This window comes from Lupinus angustifolius, chromosome LG06, assembly GCF_001865875.1.
Source record: "Lupinus angustifolius cultivar Tanjil chromosome LG06, LupAngTanjil_v1.0, whole genome shotgun sequence".
NCBI classification, from domain to species: Eukaryota; Viridiplantae; Streptophyta; class Magnoliopsida; order Fabales; family Fabaceae; genus Lupinus; species Lupinus angustifolius.
The window spans coordinates 1,308,359-1,327,983 of record NC_032014.1 but is presented as its reverse complement, the minus strand read 5'-3'; the positions used below and the strand labels follow the sequence as shown (position 1 = coordinate 1,327,983).

Genomic DNA, 19,625 nt, shown 5'->3' with positions numbered 1-19,625 from the left:
TTGGTATAGTGGTATAAGGTCTCACTAGATTCCTAGACCAAACAGTGAAGGGTTCAATTCCTGAGAGCGACATTTGTTGGGAGGGACAACCACGAACCCTGAAAAGGATTAGTTCTTTACCCAAAAAGTGAGAGAATACTCTTGGTAGTACCAAAAAACATATGGAACTCTCTATAAGCTTCTCTCTCTCTTTGCTGGTTCAATAATAAGCCGGATCATTTGAAAATGTTAGAAAAATATATAAAAATAACAGTACTGTCACAGTTGTACATCTTTGGTAAACAAAGAAGTATGTGCCCTTGAAAAGTATTAACAGCTGTTTTTGCTCTCTAAACAAGAGAGAACCTAATAGAATATTGAAAACAAACTCTCTTGGATGCAAATACATTGTGATTCATCTCTAAGAGAGAAACTAGTTTGAAGACATCTTCCAAAACAAAACCAAGTTAACTGTTCGTGGTGGTAAGACTTGCATAACTAGTGTGAAAGCAATTCCAAATTCAGTTCCCAATGTGCTTGCCTCTTTTAGCTCTGGCCCTCTTCCATCTCCATGCATTGGCTAACCTCCCAAAAATCTTACGAATTTGGTACAATTTATGTGACTGCTGAGCAATCACGTTCGCAGTGGATGAACTTTGGGCAAGCATGATTCCATAACCGTCATCGAAAGATTCCATGCCCTCGGTAAGAAGCTGCCAGAAGAGTGCTCCACCTGCTGGCCCTCCTCTTTTAGCAGATGAGTATATCTTGTAGTACACAGTGTTGAAAAGTTGATCCCTCTGGTATGTGTTATAACCCGAGTCTTTAAATGATTTTCCGAACTCTGCTACAAGTATTGGCTTCCTTATAGCATATTGTGCATCTAGAAAGTGAGAACTAAGCCATTTGTTCAAGAATGCAAGTTGATATTGATCATTTGAACTGGATACCCTATTCATGCAATGAAAATATTCATTAACTAATTAAGAATATCTAGTTGCATCTTGCATGTCTTGAATGTCAATGATATTTGAATTTTAAGAATACAATGATCTATGTTTAGTTACCATTGGTCAGGATAACAATGGACTGTGGCAAAATCAATGCCTTGGATGTGGTTATTTGCAATGAAGTCTGTTCCTATATCAAAACCAGGGTTCAGTTTCTTTCTCTGAGGTGTTGATTGTCCATAAAACCCTTCTAGACCAGCCTCCAATAAGTGATTCTTGTCTATGGACTTCACAAAGGAAGCCATTTCCGTGATCCAAGCCTGTGATGAAAAGTTGAGGAGTCAAAAGTTGAAAGCAGCACTGTTTATTAGGATGGAAAAGTCAAAAGAAAAAGAAAAAGAAAAAGGGTGCTTGAATGGGAATACACAAGTAAAAGTAAAGATAATTGTGACCTGAATAGTCCTCCCTGAACGATCTGATGTGCACCTAGGCTCATTCATAAGCTCCCAGGCCATGATTGTAGGATCATCTCTGTAATGAATACCGGTAAAGCTGTTGTATCTGTTAATAACAGTCTGCAGAAGAAGAAAAGAAAAACCAGAAGTTGGAATATAATATAGTAAAACAAATGTAACACATGGACTCATTAAGTTATTATACAATTATCATTCATCAGCAAAACCAATGTAAAAGTATTTATAAACAGGAGATTTTAAGGAACAAAAACTAGATCAAAGAGACAAAAAAGTACTACAAGATTTTGTCAAGTGAAAGACAGCATATTTCATTACCAAAGGTCCTGATTACATATACAAATTTAACAAGCAAGCAAGACAACATAGATTCCACTAACCTTAACATGGTTTATGTAGTAACCCTTAACAAAAGGGCTCCTGAAGAAATCATCATCTGATGTAAGGTACTGTCCATGACTTCTAGCCCAGTTCACATACTGCTTCTTCCCTCCAAAGTTGTCATAATTGTTCACCAAGCTCAGTATGAGCTTAATTCTATACTTCCTTGCCTCAGCTATAACAAAATCCAACCCCTTAAAACCATAAAATAGAAACCAGATTAAAAAATAATGCATTTAACAAGCAAATGATATATTAAAAATAAAATTCTCAACTTTATTTTGAGCTTTTGGCCTTTAGTCTTGTGAAGGGTACCTTAAACATTTGCTCATTATAGAATCCAGGAGAATATTGTAAGGGTCTGTAACCACCATCACTGAATGCCCAAGTTCTAGCAACAGTAAGGCCATGGCTACTTGCTTCATGGAAGGCTGCAGAAACTTTGAATCTCTGAGATGGGTCAGAAGCTGTATACATTAGCCAGTAAGATTTTCCGAACTCTGCTACAAGTATTGGCTTCCTTATAGCATATTGTGCATCTAGAAAGTGAGAACTAAGCCATTTGTTCAAGAATGCAAGTTGATATTGATCATTTGAACTGGATACCCTATTCATGCAATGAAAATATTCATTAACTAATTAAGAATATCTAGTTGCATCTTGCATGTCTTGAATGTCAATGATATTTGAATTTTAAGAATACAATGATCTATGTTTAGTTACCATTGGTCAGGATAACAATGGACTGTGGCAAAATCAATGCCTTGGATGTGGTTATTTGCAATGAAGTCTGTTCCTATATCAAAACCAGGGTTCAGTTTCTTTCTCTGAGGTGTTGATTGTCCATAAAACCCTTCTAGACCAGCCTCCAATAAGTGATTCTTGTCTATGGACTTCACAAAGGAAGCCATTTCCGTGATCCAAGCCTGTGATGAAAAGTTGAGGAGTCAAAAGTTGAAAGCAGCACTGTTTATTAGGATGGAAAAGTCAAAAGAAAAAGAAAAAGAAAAAGGGTGCTTGAATGGGAATACACAAGTAAAAGTAAAGATAATTGTGACCTGAATAGTCCTCCCTGAACGATCTGATGTGCACCTAGGCTCATTCATAAGCTCCCAGGCCATGATTGTAGGATCATCTCTGTAATGAATACCGGTAAAGCTGTTGTATCTGTTAATAACAGTCTGCAGAAGAAGAAAAGAAAAACCAGAAGTTGGAATATAATATAGTAAAACAAATGTAACACATGGACTCATTAAGTTATTATACAATTATCATTCATCAGCAAAACCAATGTAAAAGTATTTATAAACAGGAGATTTTAAGGAACAAAAACTAGATCAAAGAGACAAAAAAGTACTACAAGATTTTGTCAAGTGAAAGACAGCATATTTCATTACCAAAGGTCCTGATTACATATACAAATTTAACAAGCAAGCAAGACAACATAGATTCCACTAACCTTAACATGGTTTATGTAGTAACCCTTAACAAAAGGGCTCCTGAAGAAATCATCATCTGATGTAAGGTACTGTCCATGACTTCTAGCCCAGTTCACATACTGCTTCTTCCCTCCAAAGTTGTCATAATTGTTCACCAAGCTCAGTATGAGCTTAATTCTATACTTCCTTGCCTCAGCTATAACAAAATCCAACCCCTTAAAACCATAAAATAGAAACCAGATTAAAAAATAATGCATTTAACAAGCAAATGATATATTAAAAATAAAATTCTCAACTTTATTTTGAGCTTTTGGCCTTTAGTCTTGTGAAGGGTACCTTAAACATTTGCTCATTATAGAATCCAGGAGAATATTGTAAGGGTCTGTAACCACCATCACTGAATGCCCAAGTTCTAGCAACAGTAAGGCCATGGCTACTTGCTTCATGGAAGGCTGCAGAAACTTTGAATCTCTGAGATGGGTCAGAAGCTGTATACATTAGCCAGTAAGCATTGAAGCCATTTGCATAGTAAGGGTTTCCATTCAACAAGAAATGGATCCCTCTTGTTCTGACAAAACCTTCTACAGCTTCCACTCTCACATAGAAACACTCCTGGTGGACCAAAATGACCAAAAGAAGAACAAAAGCAAAATACTTCATTTGTGGTTTAGTTTCTTACACTCTCTACCACACAGAATGATACTATCAATGTGTATATATATATATATATATATGAAGGCTTCTCTTCCTGTTTATATGCTTAATAAAGAGATAACAAAAAAAGTGAAAGTGTGGTTCTTTAGCATATGCTAGACCATATGGAAAGTGAGAAGGAAGTTTGTCTTTTTAGAACAGTACAATATTGCTACAATACTGAGTAGTAAGTGCCACAAACTCCATACATCTGAAGTTATATTTCACTTCCACTAATTCATGAAAAGTTGAAAAGATAAACTGGCTGATACAAAAGATCCATTTAAGTGGTTAAGTTCTTTCAATAACAATTTTTTTATTTAAAATAATTGAATAGGTGACCTTATTAAAGAGATTGAAGCACTCATTATTGCATTTTCAACAACAATAACTAAATTTTAACAACAGTATGTAAAATTAACTATATGCATTAAAAACATCACAATACATCATCATAAATCATCTTAATTGAAATACGGTTAAAAGTTGAAACTCAGTTCCACTTAGTTAGACCAATTTTGCAAGTGCAAACAAGTTAGCAAAAAATATAATTTGTCATGAAACACTTCAAAATGTAATATTTTAAGTTTTTCGATGAATACTTATTGATTTAGTGTTCCTTCACATATATTACTGAGTACATATTAGAAAACTTCATATATGAAAACAGTGATTAAATAAGAGTGATGCTTGTTCAACTAATTGGTTGGAGTGCTACCGACAGAGACACAGTCTGCTAAATAAATGTAATAGATAAATAAAAGAGTAAATATTCATTTTAGTTCATCGTATTTTTTGATAATACCAGTTTAGTCCAAAAAAAAAATCTAACATCATCCCAAAAATATTAAATGTGGATCAAATTATTTTTTTAGGATCAAGTTAGTCACTATTAAGTGTTATAAAACATGCTAGAAAGAACTAATTCACTCACATTTGAATTGTTTGGGACTATTTTATCTTTTTTTTAAATAACTAAATTGGTAAGGTCAAAAGATTACTCTAAATAAAATGTATGCATGGTTGAGTAGGCATTAGATTCCATGTATCCAGAGCCACTCAAAAAACACTTACCCTAATAATATTTATAAAATAAAAATGTGAGCTCATGAAAAAAGAGAAAAATCCAAAATGATTCCATCTCCTTTAGAAAAATGTGATTTATCCCTTTGATAAAGGGCCATGATATGACTAAAACATTTGGTTGGTGATATTGCTGCTTCTCCAAGCATTCGTTTGTTGTAGGTTGATCCACTTCAAGAATTGGGGAGCCATGCTTTATAGCAGCATCTGCTCGTGTACTATTGTCCTTTTCATCAGGTCCACCACTACTTATTTCGACACCTGCCCCCAACCATTTGCACTCCCAATTTGCTATTATATTCCAAACTCGTGCCATTTGCATGAGTAAGTGTTTGGGAAGGTCCTCTCCATGATTAACACACTTTAGAGAAATCACAAGTTTTTGAAGTTATTCTTAATGAAATAACATAATTATTACTTTATTATTCACTGTGTCATTCCTTTTTTTCTTTTTTTGTTCTCAAATAAGATCAATGTTTGTTTATTCTTAAACAAGAGAAAGTGAGAAAATGGTAGATACTATAAGGCCCAAACAAGAATATGAAGAAAAAAAATGAAAATACAGAATATAATTCGACTTTAATATCACTTTCCCTTTTGTTTGAGTGATTGTTCTTATGCCACCTGGTTGGTTAAAAAAGTGTTTTTGTTATCGTGGCAATTAAGATTCATGAAACATTTAATATTATATCGTATTCTATTTTTAAGACTCAATTTCACACCTTTCATATTTCAGATGAATAAAATCAATTTATCACTTACCATCATAAAAAGACGAATAAGAAACCTTTCCCAGTGCATGTTTCTGGAACATCCAAGTGAGAACCAGACCAGACTGAACGGTCCGACAGGTCTGACCGTTGACTGAACTTAAAAGCGGTTCTGATTTGCAATCTTAACCGAATGAAAATTGAACTACTTTGAACCAGAAAAATTTCAGCTCAGCTGACCGTGTTGAACCTGATTAATCTGGATTAACCCAAGAGGTAAACCAAACAGTTCACTTAAAAATAAAATAAAAATGGAACATTGCTCTAATTGTTTTATTACAATCCAAAAAAGACAAACATCTTATTACTTTAATATAATTATACATAATTATTAATAATATAATGTTTTACATTAATATATAACTATATAAATATTAATATATAAATATATATTTATAGTTAAAAATTATTAATTATGTATGGAATATTTGGTTAGACCGGACAGTTTAGTCGTTTAAACCAAATACAAAATATCTTCCTATTTGATGTCAAAGATGGGGTAAACAATAACACTTGTAACAGACACAGTTATTCGTGTGGTGTCTATAGCGTAGCACATTTGTTCACCAACGAAGACAACACAATCAACCAGAATACTACAACCCTTGTTAAGCATGGCAAACAAGCATCTAGAGATCAATCAAATTCTCCTTTGCTGTGTTATTAGAAAAAGCATTCTTTCCAAATGAGTGACTACACTGGCAACAATGCATAAGAAGCTACCCGATATTTCAAAAACAATAATGTATTTAATACTTAACTAATCCTTGCATATTTTAAGTAACCCAAAAAACCTGCCAATATTTGCAGTTGAAGGCACAAATTTTCCTTATACCTTTAAACTATACACGTAGCTAGTGATAACAGTGTATTACTTGGGTGCATCATCATGTAGCTAGTGATAACGGTGTATTACTTGGGTGCACCATCATGTACCTTTTATTTTCCTTTCTAAACATAACAGGACATTGTAGCTAGTGATAACGGTGTATTACTTGGGTGCATCATCATGTTCAGGAAGCAGATCATGGTCTGCACAGGAAGAACCTTTACCCATCGGGAGATAAGACCATGCTATTGCTGCAGTGCCTAGTGCCATCGCAGTAGTAATAGAGCCCCAGATCCATCTCTGCCTCCTCTTAATCCTTTGCCTCTCACGCCTTGCCGTCTCTAGACAAGACACCAAATAATAAATGAGATTAACAAATGATCAAAGCAAAATAAAAGGGAAATGCATTTAGATGGACAAGAACAAACCGATGCCAAGTGCCAACAAACAGACAGACATTTCCCCCAAGGGATGGCAAAATTGTCCCTGCATTTGGGATCTCCTGGAGAAAAATGCAGGGGCAGGGCTCGTACAGCCCCTAAGAAATTATTATAATATCCTTAATGATCATATATATTAATACTAGTATATTATTTTCCTCTTAATGCAACAAAGTACAAACACAAAAAATAATAACTTCCAAAACATATCATGTCAAGTAGGACTAATTTTGCCCCAATCCAGCAACCAAACAACTATCACTCCTACAAATGTATTATTCCTAACACCTAATATTTCTTTGTAAAAGATTTCATCTATACAAGTATACAACATTCAGAAGGTGTTCAAGTAAGAAAGCAAGACTCCTAAGGCTGTGTTTGGGATAGTTATTTTGGAGGGGAAGAGAAGAGATGGCTTTGGTAAGAGTCTCCCTTGTTTGGGAGTTGAGGGAAAGAGAGGGAAGGACTTTGGAGGTTTTCTAGAGCCCTCTAAAACCCTCCACGTGCCAATTTTCATGGTCCCCCAATTTGAGGTTTTCCGGAGGCAAAGATATAAAGTACCTAAATGACTTTATTAAAATGTTATAATATATTTTTGTACATCTGCCATTGTTAATTAGATTTTTAAAGGAATACTAAAAAAATATGCTTACGTTGTCATTATTTTAGTCTCCACCTATCTAATTTCATACTCCCAAACAAAGGAGAGGTTTGCCTTTCTTTCCTCCCCCATCCTTGCCCATTGATCCCTCTCCTTTCCTTTCCATCATAACTCCCAAACAAAGCTTAAGGAAACCAATTACAATTACAGCTTTAAAGAAGCTTTAGAAGTATAAAGAATTTTTACAAATTACCCAAGCAGACAAAGACCATACTTTCAGTGTGTAGTATTACCAAGTAGGAATCCAGCACAACCACAACAACATACGACAGAAGATACATTTTTAACAATTAATTCACAAGCATACAGCTATGCGCTCATATTATCTCAGCATTTAATTAACCGGCATCTCAAGAAAATGATAGTTTTTCCCTTTTACTCCAATGTTTTTTTTGGGTAGAGCTTTTACCATTTGTTATGTGCAAAAACATACCTAAACCCATTCCCAGGTTGGATCAACCTGGAAAAAACCTTGTCCACGCTCATGGACATGCAATTCTGATACTGTAAATAAAATTGTTGTTCCACATAAATGGGGAAGATACTTGCTCAACATATATTAGTGCCCATCCAAAACTATCTTAAGAATGAAAAAATATGAAGCAGTCTAATTGTGTTATGACTTATTAGGAAAAATAATTTGACAAATCAAACTACCACTAGCTATATAGATATAATCTGTTAAAGGTAGATAAAAAATTAAGACAAAGGATATGACACATAAGTCTCACCTACGGCTTCCTGGTTCCTCTGAGACATCTCCCTATTCATGATCTCATAATAGTGGAGCCGTTCCAAGAGTCGAGCAATCTCAAAGTTCTTGGACTCTAGCTGAGCATCCATCTCCATCTCCACCTCAGCCCTAGCAGTTCCTCTACCAATGGTATTTGATATGAACCTAGCAACATGAACTTGTTGATATAGATCTTCAACCACATCAGAATTTGGTTTCTCATCATCGGCAACTGCAATAAGATTTGCAGGTAAAGTAATTCCTGCGCGATACAAAGCTTGCCTAACACTCTCCCACTGCCTTCTCATGTTGTTAAATGACTCTTCAGCTTGCTTTCGTTTCTCTATCTCTGTCAGTAGACTCAACCTCATTTCACACAATTCAGCTTCAACATCATATCTAGAATTTTGAGTCCCACTTTCAGAAGATAGTTCTACAGGAGATAAAAGAGCATGTAAACTAAACTATAAAATGAAACATTTCTATAAGAACTTCGTTACAAAAGTACAATGCATGCAATAGGATTGATATATCCATGGAAAAATCAGGATATTCCCTTAATACCTGCATTTAATGACATTTGAGAGAAAACAAAGGGAAAAATAATCATGCCTATGATACATGCTCCATTGCAACAGAAAAAATCAGCATTATATATAACCCAGTTTACCTTCCCAAGCGTCATAAAACTCCCCGCCAAGACTGCTAAATTTCATAGAGAGTTCTGTCCCTGCATTCTCTTCTCCATCTGTGTTACTTGTGAAACTCATTGATTCTTGTGGATCAAAGAAGTCCTCAATCTCTTTATCTCTTTCCAAATTGAACGAAAGTACATTCTCCACATGTAAACCATTTGTAATGCTACCATTTCCAGTTTCCATGTGTAAACCATTTGTAATGCTACCATTTCCAGTTTCCATGTGTAAACCATTTGTAATGCTACCATTTCCAGTTTCCATGTGTAAACCATTTGTAATGCTACCATTTCCAGTTTCCATGTGTCCATTCCCAAGTCCACCACCGTTACTGCTACTAAGTCCACCACCATAGACACCATTCATATGTTCCTCTTTTTCAGATTCAGGATTAGTAACTCTGACCTCGACATCACCAGCAGCAACCACATCATCTGAACTCTTACTACTGACCTTTCCATCATCAAGGACAGTCTTCTCAGACAGTACACTCGGCTGAGAAGCACTCTTGAGAAGGCGTGGACCACGACGTTTGTGGTTGATGATGTATGGTGAAGGCGGGAACGATGACGACGAGGGCGAATCTGGAAGTGGTGTCACCTCAGGAGTAGTATAAAGTGCTGGTTTAAGTGGAGGACGAGGAGGAATCTTATTCTTCGCCGTTGGCACACTAGTAGTCCTTTCCAACTTCTGTGAATTCGGAACAGGCATTGAATTTGTAACAAATTTATCAATAGGCTTGGAACCTCGAGGCTCTAACAACCTATCTATTGCTATGGCAGTAAAGGTCGGCATTGCTGTAAAAAAAAGCCATGAAGTGATACAAATATGAATATTAGAAAACTTCAATTAAAGTTTCGCAATTAAAGTAAACACCTTTTACTTACCCATCCGAACCACCACCATATGCATAGAAATTCACATCCAATACAAGTGAGGAATTTTTTTGCAAAATCCCCAAATAATCGAATTTTATGAAATTACAATTCTTTTTCCCCTCATTTATGCCCAATTCCCCACGTCCTTCGACATGTTAATTTGCACTAGGTTAAAAAAATCCATTTCATTTCAAAGGAACCGTTAAGAAATAACAATAAATAAATAAATAAAGCAGAAACCGTGTCACAAGTAATACAAAGGAAATGGAGGTGATACCTAATAACCTAAACAAGTGCAAGAAATAGAATACAAAATCAAAAACCGCTAGATTCTCTATTTGAGCAGAACCTCTCTCAGGAAAACGATAACGAAGCTGGTATAAAAAATAAAGGTACAAGAAAATCATCAAATAAAAAAAAACCGAGAACGCGAGAAAAAAATAAGGAGAAAAAGAGAATTATTACCAGGCAGAAGGAAGACGAAACGACGACGTAAAAGTGAAAGGGGAAAAAAACTAAGCGGTAAAGAGAAGAAAGAACATGAACACGTTCGTTAATTTTGATGTTTATTTAACACACGACATAACCCCTCTTTGAAGATTATGTATCCCACAATTTCTTCTTTGTGTTTTTTTTTATTTCTTGGTTGTTGTAGTATGTAATGACCACCTCTCCCTCTTTTTATGATTTGAATGAGCTTCTTAACATTATTCTTCTCTCTCTTTCTTTCTAGAATCTCTTTGGTTGGTTGGTTGGTACTTTCATTCCTCAATTTGTTTGGTGCTTATGGGACCTTATTCTCTATCACTCCTTCTCTCTAATAACGTTTGTCTCATTTTATTCTTGGTCTTTCTGTGGGCCTCTTCTTTTCAAGCCCATTCATGTTCTCATTGTGTTATGTCTAAATTAGCCTTGCTCCATGTCTCCATGAGAAAGGTGGGGATTCACGAATAATAAATTGGTCACACCATTTCTCATACATATGCCACCTACCTATTTATCACCCCTACAAATTTGACTTCTTTTATAAATATTAATCCTCAAAGCAACGCGTAACAACCAACAAGGTTGTTCTAGTCTAATAAGGTTGGTTAGATTTACAAAATGATTAAAATGTCAAGAAAACAACACTTATTGGAAGGGCAATCATATATTCTAAATATCATATACATGTTAAAAACTATATAAATTTCTCAAATATACACCAAAATTTTGATATAAAGTAGGTATGTAATGTCAAACTTATTAATTTGGTCTTCTAAATATTATATATGGACAAAAATATATGCATATGAATTTTATATATTGTTATTGTATCATCTACCATTTATATTTAATCATAATTGACTTCTCAAAAAGTAACTCAAATCAATAGTGAATGAAAAGTTGTATGTGTATAAATCTTTACATTATGAGTGTATAAATTTTATATAAGTTAGTCCTATAATTGCCATCAAAGAAGTCTTTTGAAGATGAAAATCGCAACAACATTATTCATCTAGTCTGAATCAATTTACCACCGTGTAAATCTCCCAAAAACAAAAATGATAGTCACGTTAGTTTCACATGATCTCTGGTAAGGTTCACATGAAACAATCACAAACAAGTTTATGTCCATCATAATCAATTACACTTAATTTTTCATTAAAATTTAGAATCACATTAATACAAAAATTAAGGAAATAACAAATATTAAGAAAATAAAAATATAATATCTTAAGATTTGAAGTTGGCTTAATGGAACGAAACTATGAAGTAGTCAATTATAAAAAGGATGATGGACTTTGTACATGCAATGTTCATTTTTTAGAATGTTCTTCCATGTGTTGAATATGAATAGAGATACATTCACAATTCTTAATCATCCTTTAATTTTTAGATATTATTTTTAGAGATAGATAATAAAAAAGTAATTGAACGTAAAAAACATTGTTAGATTTAATTCTTCAAATTACATTACTCAGAAAAAAACGTGGATTCTGCTTTATATCACGAGGAAGACAAAAGAACAAAAGACCGCCACTTCTTTTTCTTGAACAAAGACACGTCGTGCTCTTCAAGAACAAAAGGTATCCTCGCACCGGAGCCAATCATATTCGAGCCGTGAACATCCAAGGTATATGGGGTTAACTCTCTCAGCGGACATTTTTTTATTCACAAGACTTCAAATTCAAGACTTTATTTAAGGGAAATTAAACATGTACCACTTAAACCAACGTCGGTTCCTACTCTTTTCAGAATTTGAATTTGTTAATGTCAAAAACCCAAGCTGTTTAAAAATTGGCATCACAACATAATGGGAAATTGGAGTTGAACATGGCTTTGTCATCATATGCATTCTACAGTTTTTATTTTTGTTTTTACTTTTTAAGAGTTTGCAGTTTGTACGTATTATATTCAGTCAAAGTCTATCGATTTTAAGTTTTGTATTATATTCATTGTCAAAACTCAAAACATGTATTATGGCATAAAAAATGTCTATCTGCATATTAGAAATGTGATTTTGCATCAGCAACCAAAACATTTATAGCACAACACAAAGCATGACTATTAGAGGTTACCTTATAGCTAGTTATAAAGTTTGCAATAGATTATAGAATTGTAAACAAAACGTTTTGAAACTAAAATTATAATTCTTCCTGATAGTCTGATTTTATTAGATTTTAGAGGAAATTTCACTGAATTGAACAAAATAATTGTTTGTTTTAGTTGGATTTTTATTCTTTCATGGTATAACAATCTAATCTAAAAAGACATATTTTTTTACAAAAGTCCTAGAAAAGTATATAGCTATAATTTTAAAAAGTTACTAATCGTTATTATGATTTAATCTCATCATACATAAGTTAGAAAATGAAGATTTATTCTTTTAAAAAAACATTACAACAACTAAATTTCATACTCCTAACAAATCAACATACAATAAAATATTAATATAAAATACTATGTGCGATTCAATTTAAATAGTTTTATAAATTGTGAAACTTTCAATAAATTCAACTGTTTCATAAATTTAAAACTGAATTGAACTGTTAAACTAAATAGAACAGTATTTTTCAATATGATTAGTTTTGATTTTACTGGTTTCATGATTCTGATCAGAATCACTTATTTTCATTACTTATAGATTATTAAAGTAAATGTTGTACTAGTACAAGAATTAAAATATTAAATCATACTTAAATAACTTAAATGCCCTTCTAATGAAATTTTATCTAAGCATCACATTTAACTCAAAATTGTATGTAAAATTGCTTGCACTTAAGTGGCGCTCTAATTTTAGATATTTGTATTTATATTCTTCAATAATTTCAATCAGGTAGATCTCTTTGCTACATTAGTTGTTACTTTCTAGCATGCTACATACACGTGTTTTAAGCCTAATTATATTATTTATATAATAACTATCTGTTTAATAATATATTGGAATCATATTATCTAATTAATATATTTTTTATATTATAGTTAACTTTAGTTAACTTTATCAGACTTTTGGACAGCAAACCTGATGAAATGTCTCCTGGAATTGTTCTAATTTATTATTATTTTTCTTTTATGCTCATTCTTTTCTAATTGCTAGACTTATTATTTTAATAATTTTGGTACATTATTATTATAAAAAAATTCCTTGCCAATACAAAATGTCAGAGTATTTTTTATTTGAATGATATTATAGAAAGTTGAACCATAAATCTTGTGTGACAATCTTATTTTAAGACCATTTTATTCTCATTAATTATGTTTACTAGTTGTTTTTTATTCTAATGTTTCCCTATAAGTTTAATAAAAAGATTACTTTATTTCATAGCAGCAAATAGATTGTAGAGATAACTTAACATACCTAAAAACAGTTATGTAACTTGTATTGACCATAGTAATTAAGATGGGGTCGTAAGCTAGAATCATTCCATTATCCATAAATTTTTCTTAAGTATAAGTTATTCAGGATGAATTCTTACTACATTATTGATTAAAAGTCACATTTTCATTAAAGAAAGGGTCATAAGCAATAAAGTTTTAAATATTTATTGTAAAATAACATAACAACTTCTTATATAACGAATTTATAATATATGTATAAACAAACTTTCTCTTATCAACTAAAACAAACAAACGTTGAATTTAAGCATAAAGCAAATGAACATGTATGTTTGCAATCCATGTTAAGAACTTAAGATAACTTGGTCTAACTTATTGTAAAATATTTATGTTTTTTCAACAACTTCTTTTGCTATTCTGATATATGAGTTTCAAACACTAAACTAATTCTCACATAAAATATTAACATTCAAATTCCAAACCTAACAAAGATATCACTTGTAATAGATTACAGGTTTATTAGAATCCGAATCCCAAATTCCTCCTTCCTTCAAATAATCAAGATACCTTGATAATTCAGGCTTAGCCATTGTTTTTTTCTTCCTATGAAAATCTAATAAGTTGAAGAGTGGGTGAATCTTTTCTTTTTTATTATCATTGCCCTTCTTAGTAAGATTCCTATGTAATTTGATGCCCTCAAATGCTGAACCTTGTGCTGTTGAAGGCAAACTTGTGCTCCTCTTCAACTCTTCATTCCAGGTCTCATTACCATCATATCCCTTTTCTAATTTCTCATACTTTGAAGAGCCTCTTATAGTGCTAGTGGATCTAAACATGATTGGATCCTGATTTGTGAAAGACAAGATATTGATAGATAAATTATCTATTAGCTATGTATGTATATGAGAAAGGAGAAGGGGGTTGGTTTAGGATCGTGAGAATGAGATAACTTCTAGCACAGGGCTTTTTATATTCATCAATACAGTTCGGTTTATTTTGCTCGTTGTAAATGTTTCTTTCATACTCTTGATTTCAAGAATTGAACCATTCACATACATTTTAATCCTTTTAAAAATTTAGCAACACCTTATATCAGTAGACTAATATTTTGTTGGTCATGTTTTCAACGTTTACTATGGACAAAATGTTGAAAACAACATTGGACAAATTTTGTTGACTTTTTGTGCCGTCTCAACCATTCATTCTGTGTAATTTAATTTTTGGAAAATGCTTGATAAAGATTGCTAAGAAGGTCGCATCTCCTCTGCACCACAATCATTTTACATCTGTCCAAAAAAAGATGAAATTACCTATGAAAAGATCATTAAAGGGATAAGATATAAAATTAAAAATAATATTAATCTAACATTACTCTTACTTTTTCTTGGGGCACTAATCTGAATTCTTATGTCAAAAGTTTCATGTCTATTAATATTTATTACTTGCCCATGAAAGCACAGAAACATTCAAACAACTTGCCTTGGAGAGTACACAAGCACATAGTATGACTGAAAAATTACAATAATTTTTCATGATTTGGCCATATTATTTTAAAGTGCTTATCTAAGTAATGCACAATTGCATAGGATAAACAAATATAGTATAATAAGTAAACTTATAATCAAAAACTAAATCATCAATCTCTGATTCGGTAAATTATATATATATATATATATATGTATATCTATATCACCTTCTCATGACAACTCATTTTAAAGTTTGTTTATCTTATGCTCCACCTAGTGCATAGGTTAGGTAAACCCTAATTTAAATGCACCTATGCATAATTACAAAATAATTAAGACTTGTTTTTTCTAACAACAAGCATTTTTCTTCAGAGGCAATTTTGTTAAAGTTGAAAACATATACAATAAGGTTAAATGGAAATTTTCTCCATAGACAATTGACTTATATTTTTAAAATATGGTTTAATTTAGCATTTTTTATTGAAACGTAAAAATATGGATAACCATTTAGAATGAAATAAAAGAGAGAGATCTATCGAAATAAAATATGGATAATCATTTATGAAGCATGTACAAATACGTTTTATAAAATAAATGTTAAAAGAGTAACAACATTCCATTGTCGTCCAGCGGTTAGGATATCTGGCTTTCACCCAGGAGACCCGGGTTCGATTCCCGGCAATGGAATATTTTTTCCTTTTTCCTTTCTAAAAATAAAGCCTGATGATTAATGATCTGGTGCATTTTTATCCTGATTATTTATTTGAGATGCAAACTTCATCAATTCTAAGAACGTTAATTTCTTACATTAAATGCTATCATGAGGAATCATTAAGGAGAAGAATAATTGTTTATCATGTGATAATTAGCTTCATTCACATTGTTGCCCTGTCGCCTGGATTAAGCGGAACAAGGACACAGTCTAAGAACACAACATAGGATAGTCCTGCTATTAAAGATTCATTTATATAAACATTCAATTATATCACTCCACACCCTCAAAGCAGCATGATTATTATCCCATTGGTATCATCTTCTACCATTAAGAACAACTTCATTTCACACTCTTTACTATTGCACCAAACTCACTCACTTCGTTTCATTCTGTGGCACACTTTACGCAAAAATAAACTGTCTACCAATAGAACATAGACGATATTCATGCCACAACAACATCGTCCAACTCTATTGACAGTGGGGTCTCGGGTGGACAAAACATCTACCTAACTAAAACAAAACACCCTTATCCACCAACAGATGCATTGATAGTATTTATGCCATAACAAGAGCACACAATCTTCAGGTAACATGGTTGGGTAGTGTACCACATTATTTGGGTTTTGAGGAGAAATTGTCAAACGGAGATGAACTACAGCAGAGAAATACAAGATGCATAGCACACTAATGAACAAACAATACTGCAGACATGTTGATATTAAGAAAAAAAAATATCACGATCCATGAAAGTGTACAGGCTCAACAAGTGTATCTGATTTGACAATTCTTCATTTTAGAATACGTGCCCAACTACAGTGTTGTAGAACTGTATCTTGTAGGTATGTCCCTGAATCACTGACGTCTTATTAAATTGTTACACTGTAGTTATTATCAGGAAATAAAAAGTAAAAGTTCTAATGGAGCACATGATTTGGTAAAGGCACATGTCCTATGATTTGCAGCATGTTTTGATATTTGAGATAACAGTATGAGCCCTCAAACTTATTGGAAACAGGTAGCCATTCTCCAGAAAATCGCACATAAAATACTCACGAAAGGATAGGAGGGAAAAAATTAAGCCTTTGGAGCTTTGTCTAGCACGACATTATCAGGAAGGTTAAGCTCTGATTGTGTTTCCTGAGCAATGCCTAGCGGTGAAAATTCCCCATCACGAGGAGCAAACTTCCTGCGGAGAACTTTCTCAAATTCAGTTCCATCAAGTTTTTTCGCATTTTCAGCAGCATGAGCCTGAGCCAAATTGGAATAGTTTATGGCAGATTGTGAGAAGAAGGCCATTTCATTTTCTGTGAGCTTCCTCAAGAACCTTGCTGGACTGCCTCCCCAAACCTGCAATTAAGAGCAGTAATTCGGCTTAAATCAAAGATACACAGAATAATCCAAGGCATAATGAAACTTAGCTGAAATCCTCTTGAATTTTTTATTTCAGGCATGATTGAATGCATTATGTCATCTTCCATTGGTGAACCAGGTTGTAGGAAATCATCAGATCTTAAACTTTATTTATTTTCAAGAGATCAAGCAGAACGGAGCACATTCTCATTTCTCTGCTAAGGAAAAGAAAAGGCTCATACAAACCTCTCCATAGGGGATTCTAGTATTCTGCCTGACAAGAGCACCAGCAGCAACCATGGCATGTTTCTCAACATATGCACCATCAAGCAAGGTTGCACCCATGCCAATAAAGGCCTCATCCTCAATAGTACATCCTTGTAACACGGCACTATGACCTGAAGTTCAAAATACAGTGCCAAGACATTAGATAAAGGTCACACCAAAAGCATGCTTCAGTATTTACAATGTGATCAATCACTTTCACTTACCTACGGTGACATTATCTCCAATAATAGTTGGCAAGACCTTCCCACTCAAATTAGACTTAGCAACATGAACAAGAGAATTATCTTGTATATTAGTTCCAGACCCAATGCTAATGCTCTTAACATCACCTTCACAGAAAGAACAATATCTAGTTAAAAGGACAAAATGGTAACTGAAGCAAACATATACGAAGAGGAGGGGACGGGAAATATTAATACTCAACCTCTTGACATAAGGAGTACATGACATGCATATAAATGATTTTGTGTAGCAATAAGATAGTTAAAACAGTTTTCCTTAACATTCCATCAAAAAATAAAAGAGTTGAAGCAATGAAAAGTGAAGGAAATAAGAAAGAAAAATGTGGTCCTTCCAGTGTAACCTGAAGAAGGCATGGGAAGGAAATATATGGAAAGCAACGAATTTCAAACTTCGTCACTTAAGATAAGTACGTCAAAAAATGAATGCATACACAGTTAATACCTTTTGAAGTGAAAAAACACTCTAGGAAGCCTAACTAATGGGTTTAACATTCCTGTCAGACAGACATTGATAATGTGTTGGTGTGGGTAAGTCTGTTAACTCTATAAATAAGGTATCCTTTGCAAGACATGTAAGAACAGGACAAAAGACGGCATATGGATTACGGACTATATTTGTTGTATTTCATAAATATAAGAGAACATGACACCGGATTAAACAGTACAGAGTAGTGTGGAGAATTTTGGTTCCATTGAAAGGGTTAGAAGTGTAGAACCAAAAAGAACATCTTTTCCAGCTTGATATGCTATGTTAGAATGGACGGGATAGAAGTGAAATGCAATGGAATGGAATGGAAGGGGGCAACATTGTTTGGGAGTTCTGTTAGCAAAAATAGTTATTGACCTTTCCATTCTATTCTCCCAAAAGCCCCAAATTCTTTCCCCCAAATTGGGGTGCAACCAATAGAATGGAAATGTGGTTCCCCTTCTGTTCCATTCCCTCCCTTTCCAAATGGAATATAATGGAATGATAAGGGAGCAGATATCCCATTGGTTTCACCAGAATTTGGGGTAGAAAGATTTCACGGCTTTTGGGAGGAAAGAAATTGAAAGGTTATTACTTTTGTTGGGAAAACATAAAAAACAATGGAATCTCATTCTATTATACTATATCCCCTACATCCAAACAAGCATAATTGGGAATGAAGAAAATAATGAGTGAACCAAAAGTGGAGTGGGATGGAAAGGTTTCGATTTCAGTCATTCCCGGCTCGTTTTTAATCAACAGCGGGCGAGGCCAAAAATTACAGTCCCGAAGTGAGTGAATTTGATTCCATTTTCACTTTAAAAAAATCACATTTTTGTTCTACCAAACAAGTCAAAATTAAATTTTTCATTTCAGAACAATTGCCTTCCCATTATTCACTACCCAGTACCCTAAAATCTCAGATCAAGCAAGGTAAACTTTAGAGTATATTTAATGCAACAGATAATTGAAATTAAGAGAATAGCTATTATACCTCGGATAACACAACCATACCATATGGAAGAAGATTGAGCAATGTGAACATCACCGATGATGGAGGCGCTAGGTGCTACAAACGCATCTTTGTGAACGTAAGGACCTTTGTCAAATAAATTCATGAGAGGACGATGCCTAGAAACTGAAATGAAATCATAGAAAACCCTAATTGAATTGGGAGTAATAGATGAATAGGGAAAAGGAATAGAATGAAAATAAATGAAGGAGTTGAAATAGAGAGAGAGAGAGAGAGAGAGAGAGAGAGAGAGAGAGAGAG

General features: G+C 33.5%; 4 protein-coding genes and 1 non-coding gene across 7 annotated transcripts in view; 1 reads left to right on the top strand and 4 right to left on the bottom strand.

The window, feature by feature from the left end:
• On the bottom strand, nt 216-4,111 carry LOC109350382 (mannan endo-1,4-beta-mannosidase 1-like). Its single transcript, XM_019591623.1, has 9 exons — nt 3,559-4,111; nt 3,243-3,437; nt 2,842-2,964; nt 2,507-2,709; nt 2,099-2,390; nt 1,783-1,977; nt 1,382-1,504; nt 1,047-1,249; nt 216-930 (listed from the first exon to the last, which is right to left on the bottom strand). Exons 1-9 carry the CDS (start codon nt 3,880-3,882, stop codon nt 501-503), a joined length of 2,088 nt encoding a protein of 695 aa, XP_019447168.1. The 5' UTR covers nt 3,883-4,111; the 3' UTR covers nt 216-500.
• Nucleotides 6,407-10,771, bottom strand: LOC109348703. 3 transcript variants are annotated; one of them, XM_019589239.1, is made up of 5 exons: nt 10,478-10,771; nt 9,390-9,924; nt 9,102-9,272; nt 8,430-8,864; nt 6,407-6,938 (listed from the first exon to the last, which is right to left on the bottom strand). In XM_019589239.1, the coding sequence occupies exons 2-5, from the start codon at nt 9,919-9,921 to the stop codon at nt 6,760-6,762; spliced, it is 1,317 nt and encodes a 438-aa protein (XP_019444784.1). In that variant the 5' UTR covers nt 9,922-9,924; nt 10,478-10,771; the 3' UTR covers nt 6,407-6,759. The 3 variants fall into 3 exon arrangements, with proteins under 3 accessions (XP_019444784.1, XP_019444783.1, XP_019444781.1); XM_019589238.1 differs by having other exon boundaries at nt 9,102-9,267; nt 9,385-9,923; nt 10,470-10,769; XM_019589236.1 differs by having other exon boundaries at nt 9,390-9,923; nt 10,470-10,769.
• On the bottom strand, nt 14,209-14,712 carry LOC109350970. Its single transcript, XM_019592280.1, has one exon. It carries the CDS (start codon nt 14,657-14,659, stop codon nt 14,318-14,320), a length of 342 nt encoding a protein of 113 aa, XP_019447825.1. The 5' UTR covers nt 14,660-14,712; the 3' UTR covers nt 14,209-14,317.
• Nucleotides 15,905-15,976, top strand: TRNAE-UUC. The gene has a single exon. It is a non-coding gene; the product is annotated as a tRNA-Glu (tRNA).
• The window catches only part of LOC109348702 (gamma carbonic anhydrase 1, mitochondrial-like), a 3,242-nt gene continuing 311 nt past the window's right edge, over nt 16,695-19,625 (bottom strand). Inside the window, exons 2-5 of the mRNA XM_019589235.1 lie at nt 19,347-19,490; nt 17,848-17,973; nt 17,603-17,754; nt 16,695-17,353 (exon numbers count right to left, since the gene is read on the bottom strand). Coding sequence (XP_019444780.1) covers nt 17,081-17,353; nt 17,603-17,754; nt 17,848-17,973; nt 19,347-19,490 — 695 coding nt within the window. The 3' untranslated portion in view covers nt 16,695-17,080. The remainder of the gene's footprint in view (nt 17,354-17,602; nt 17,755-17,847; nt 17,974-19,346; nt 19,491-19,625) is intronic.

Coding starts and splice junctions, on each gene's coding strand:
- LOC109350970 (XM_019592280.1), bottom strand. CDS start 14,659: ATGTTTAGATCCACTAGCACTATAAGAGGCTCTTCAAAGTATGAGAAA.
- LOC109350382 (XM_019591623.1), bottom strand. CDS start 3,882: ATGAAGTATTTTGCTTTTGTTCTTCTTTTGGTCATTTTGGTCCACCAG. Junction 3,438..3,558: donor ATAATGAGCAAATGTTTAAG/GTACCCTTCACA, acceptor TATGGTTTTAAG/GGGTTGGATTTTGTTATAGC. Junction 2,710..2,841: donor GTTCAGGGAGGACTATTCAG/GTCACAATTATC, acceptor TTTTCATCACAG/GCTTGGATCACGGAAATGGC.
- LOC109348703 (XM_019589239.1), bottom strand. CDS start 9,921: ATGCCGACCTTTACTGCCATAGCAATAGATAGGTTGTTAGAGCCTCGA. Junction 9,273..9,389: donor CATTACAAATGGTTTACACA/TGGAAACTGGAA, acceptor ATGGTTTACATG/TGGAGAATGTACTTTCGTTC. Junction 8,865..9,101: donor GTTTTATGACGCTTGGGAAG/GTAAACTGGGTT, acceptor TATCTCCTGTAG/AACTATCTTCTGAAAGTGGG.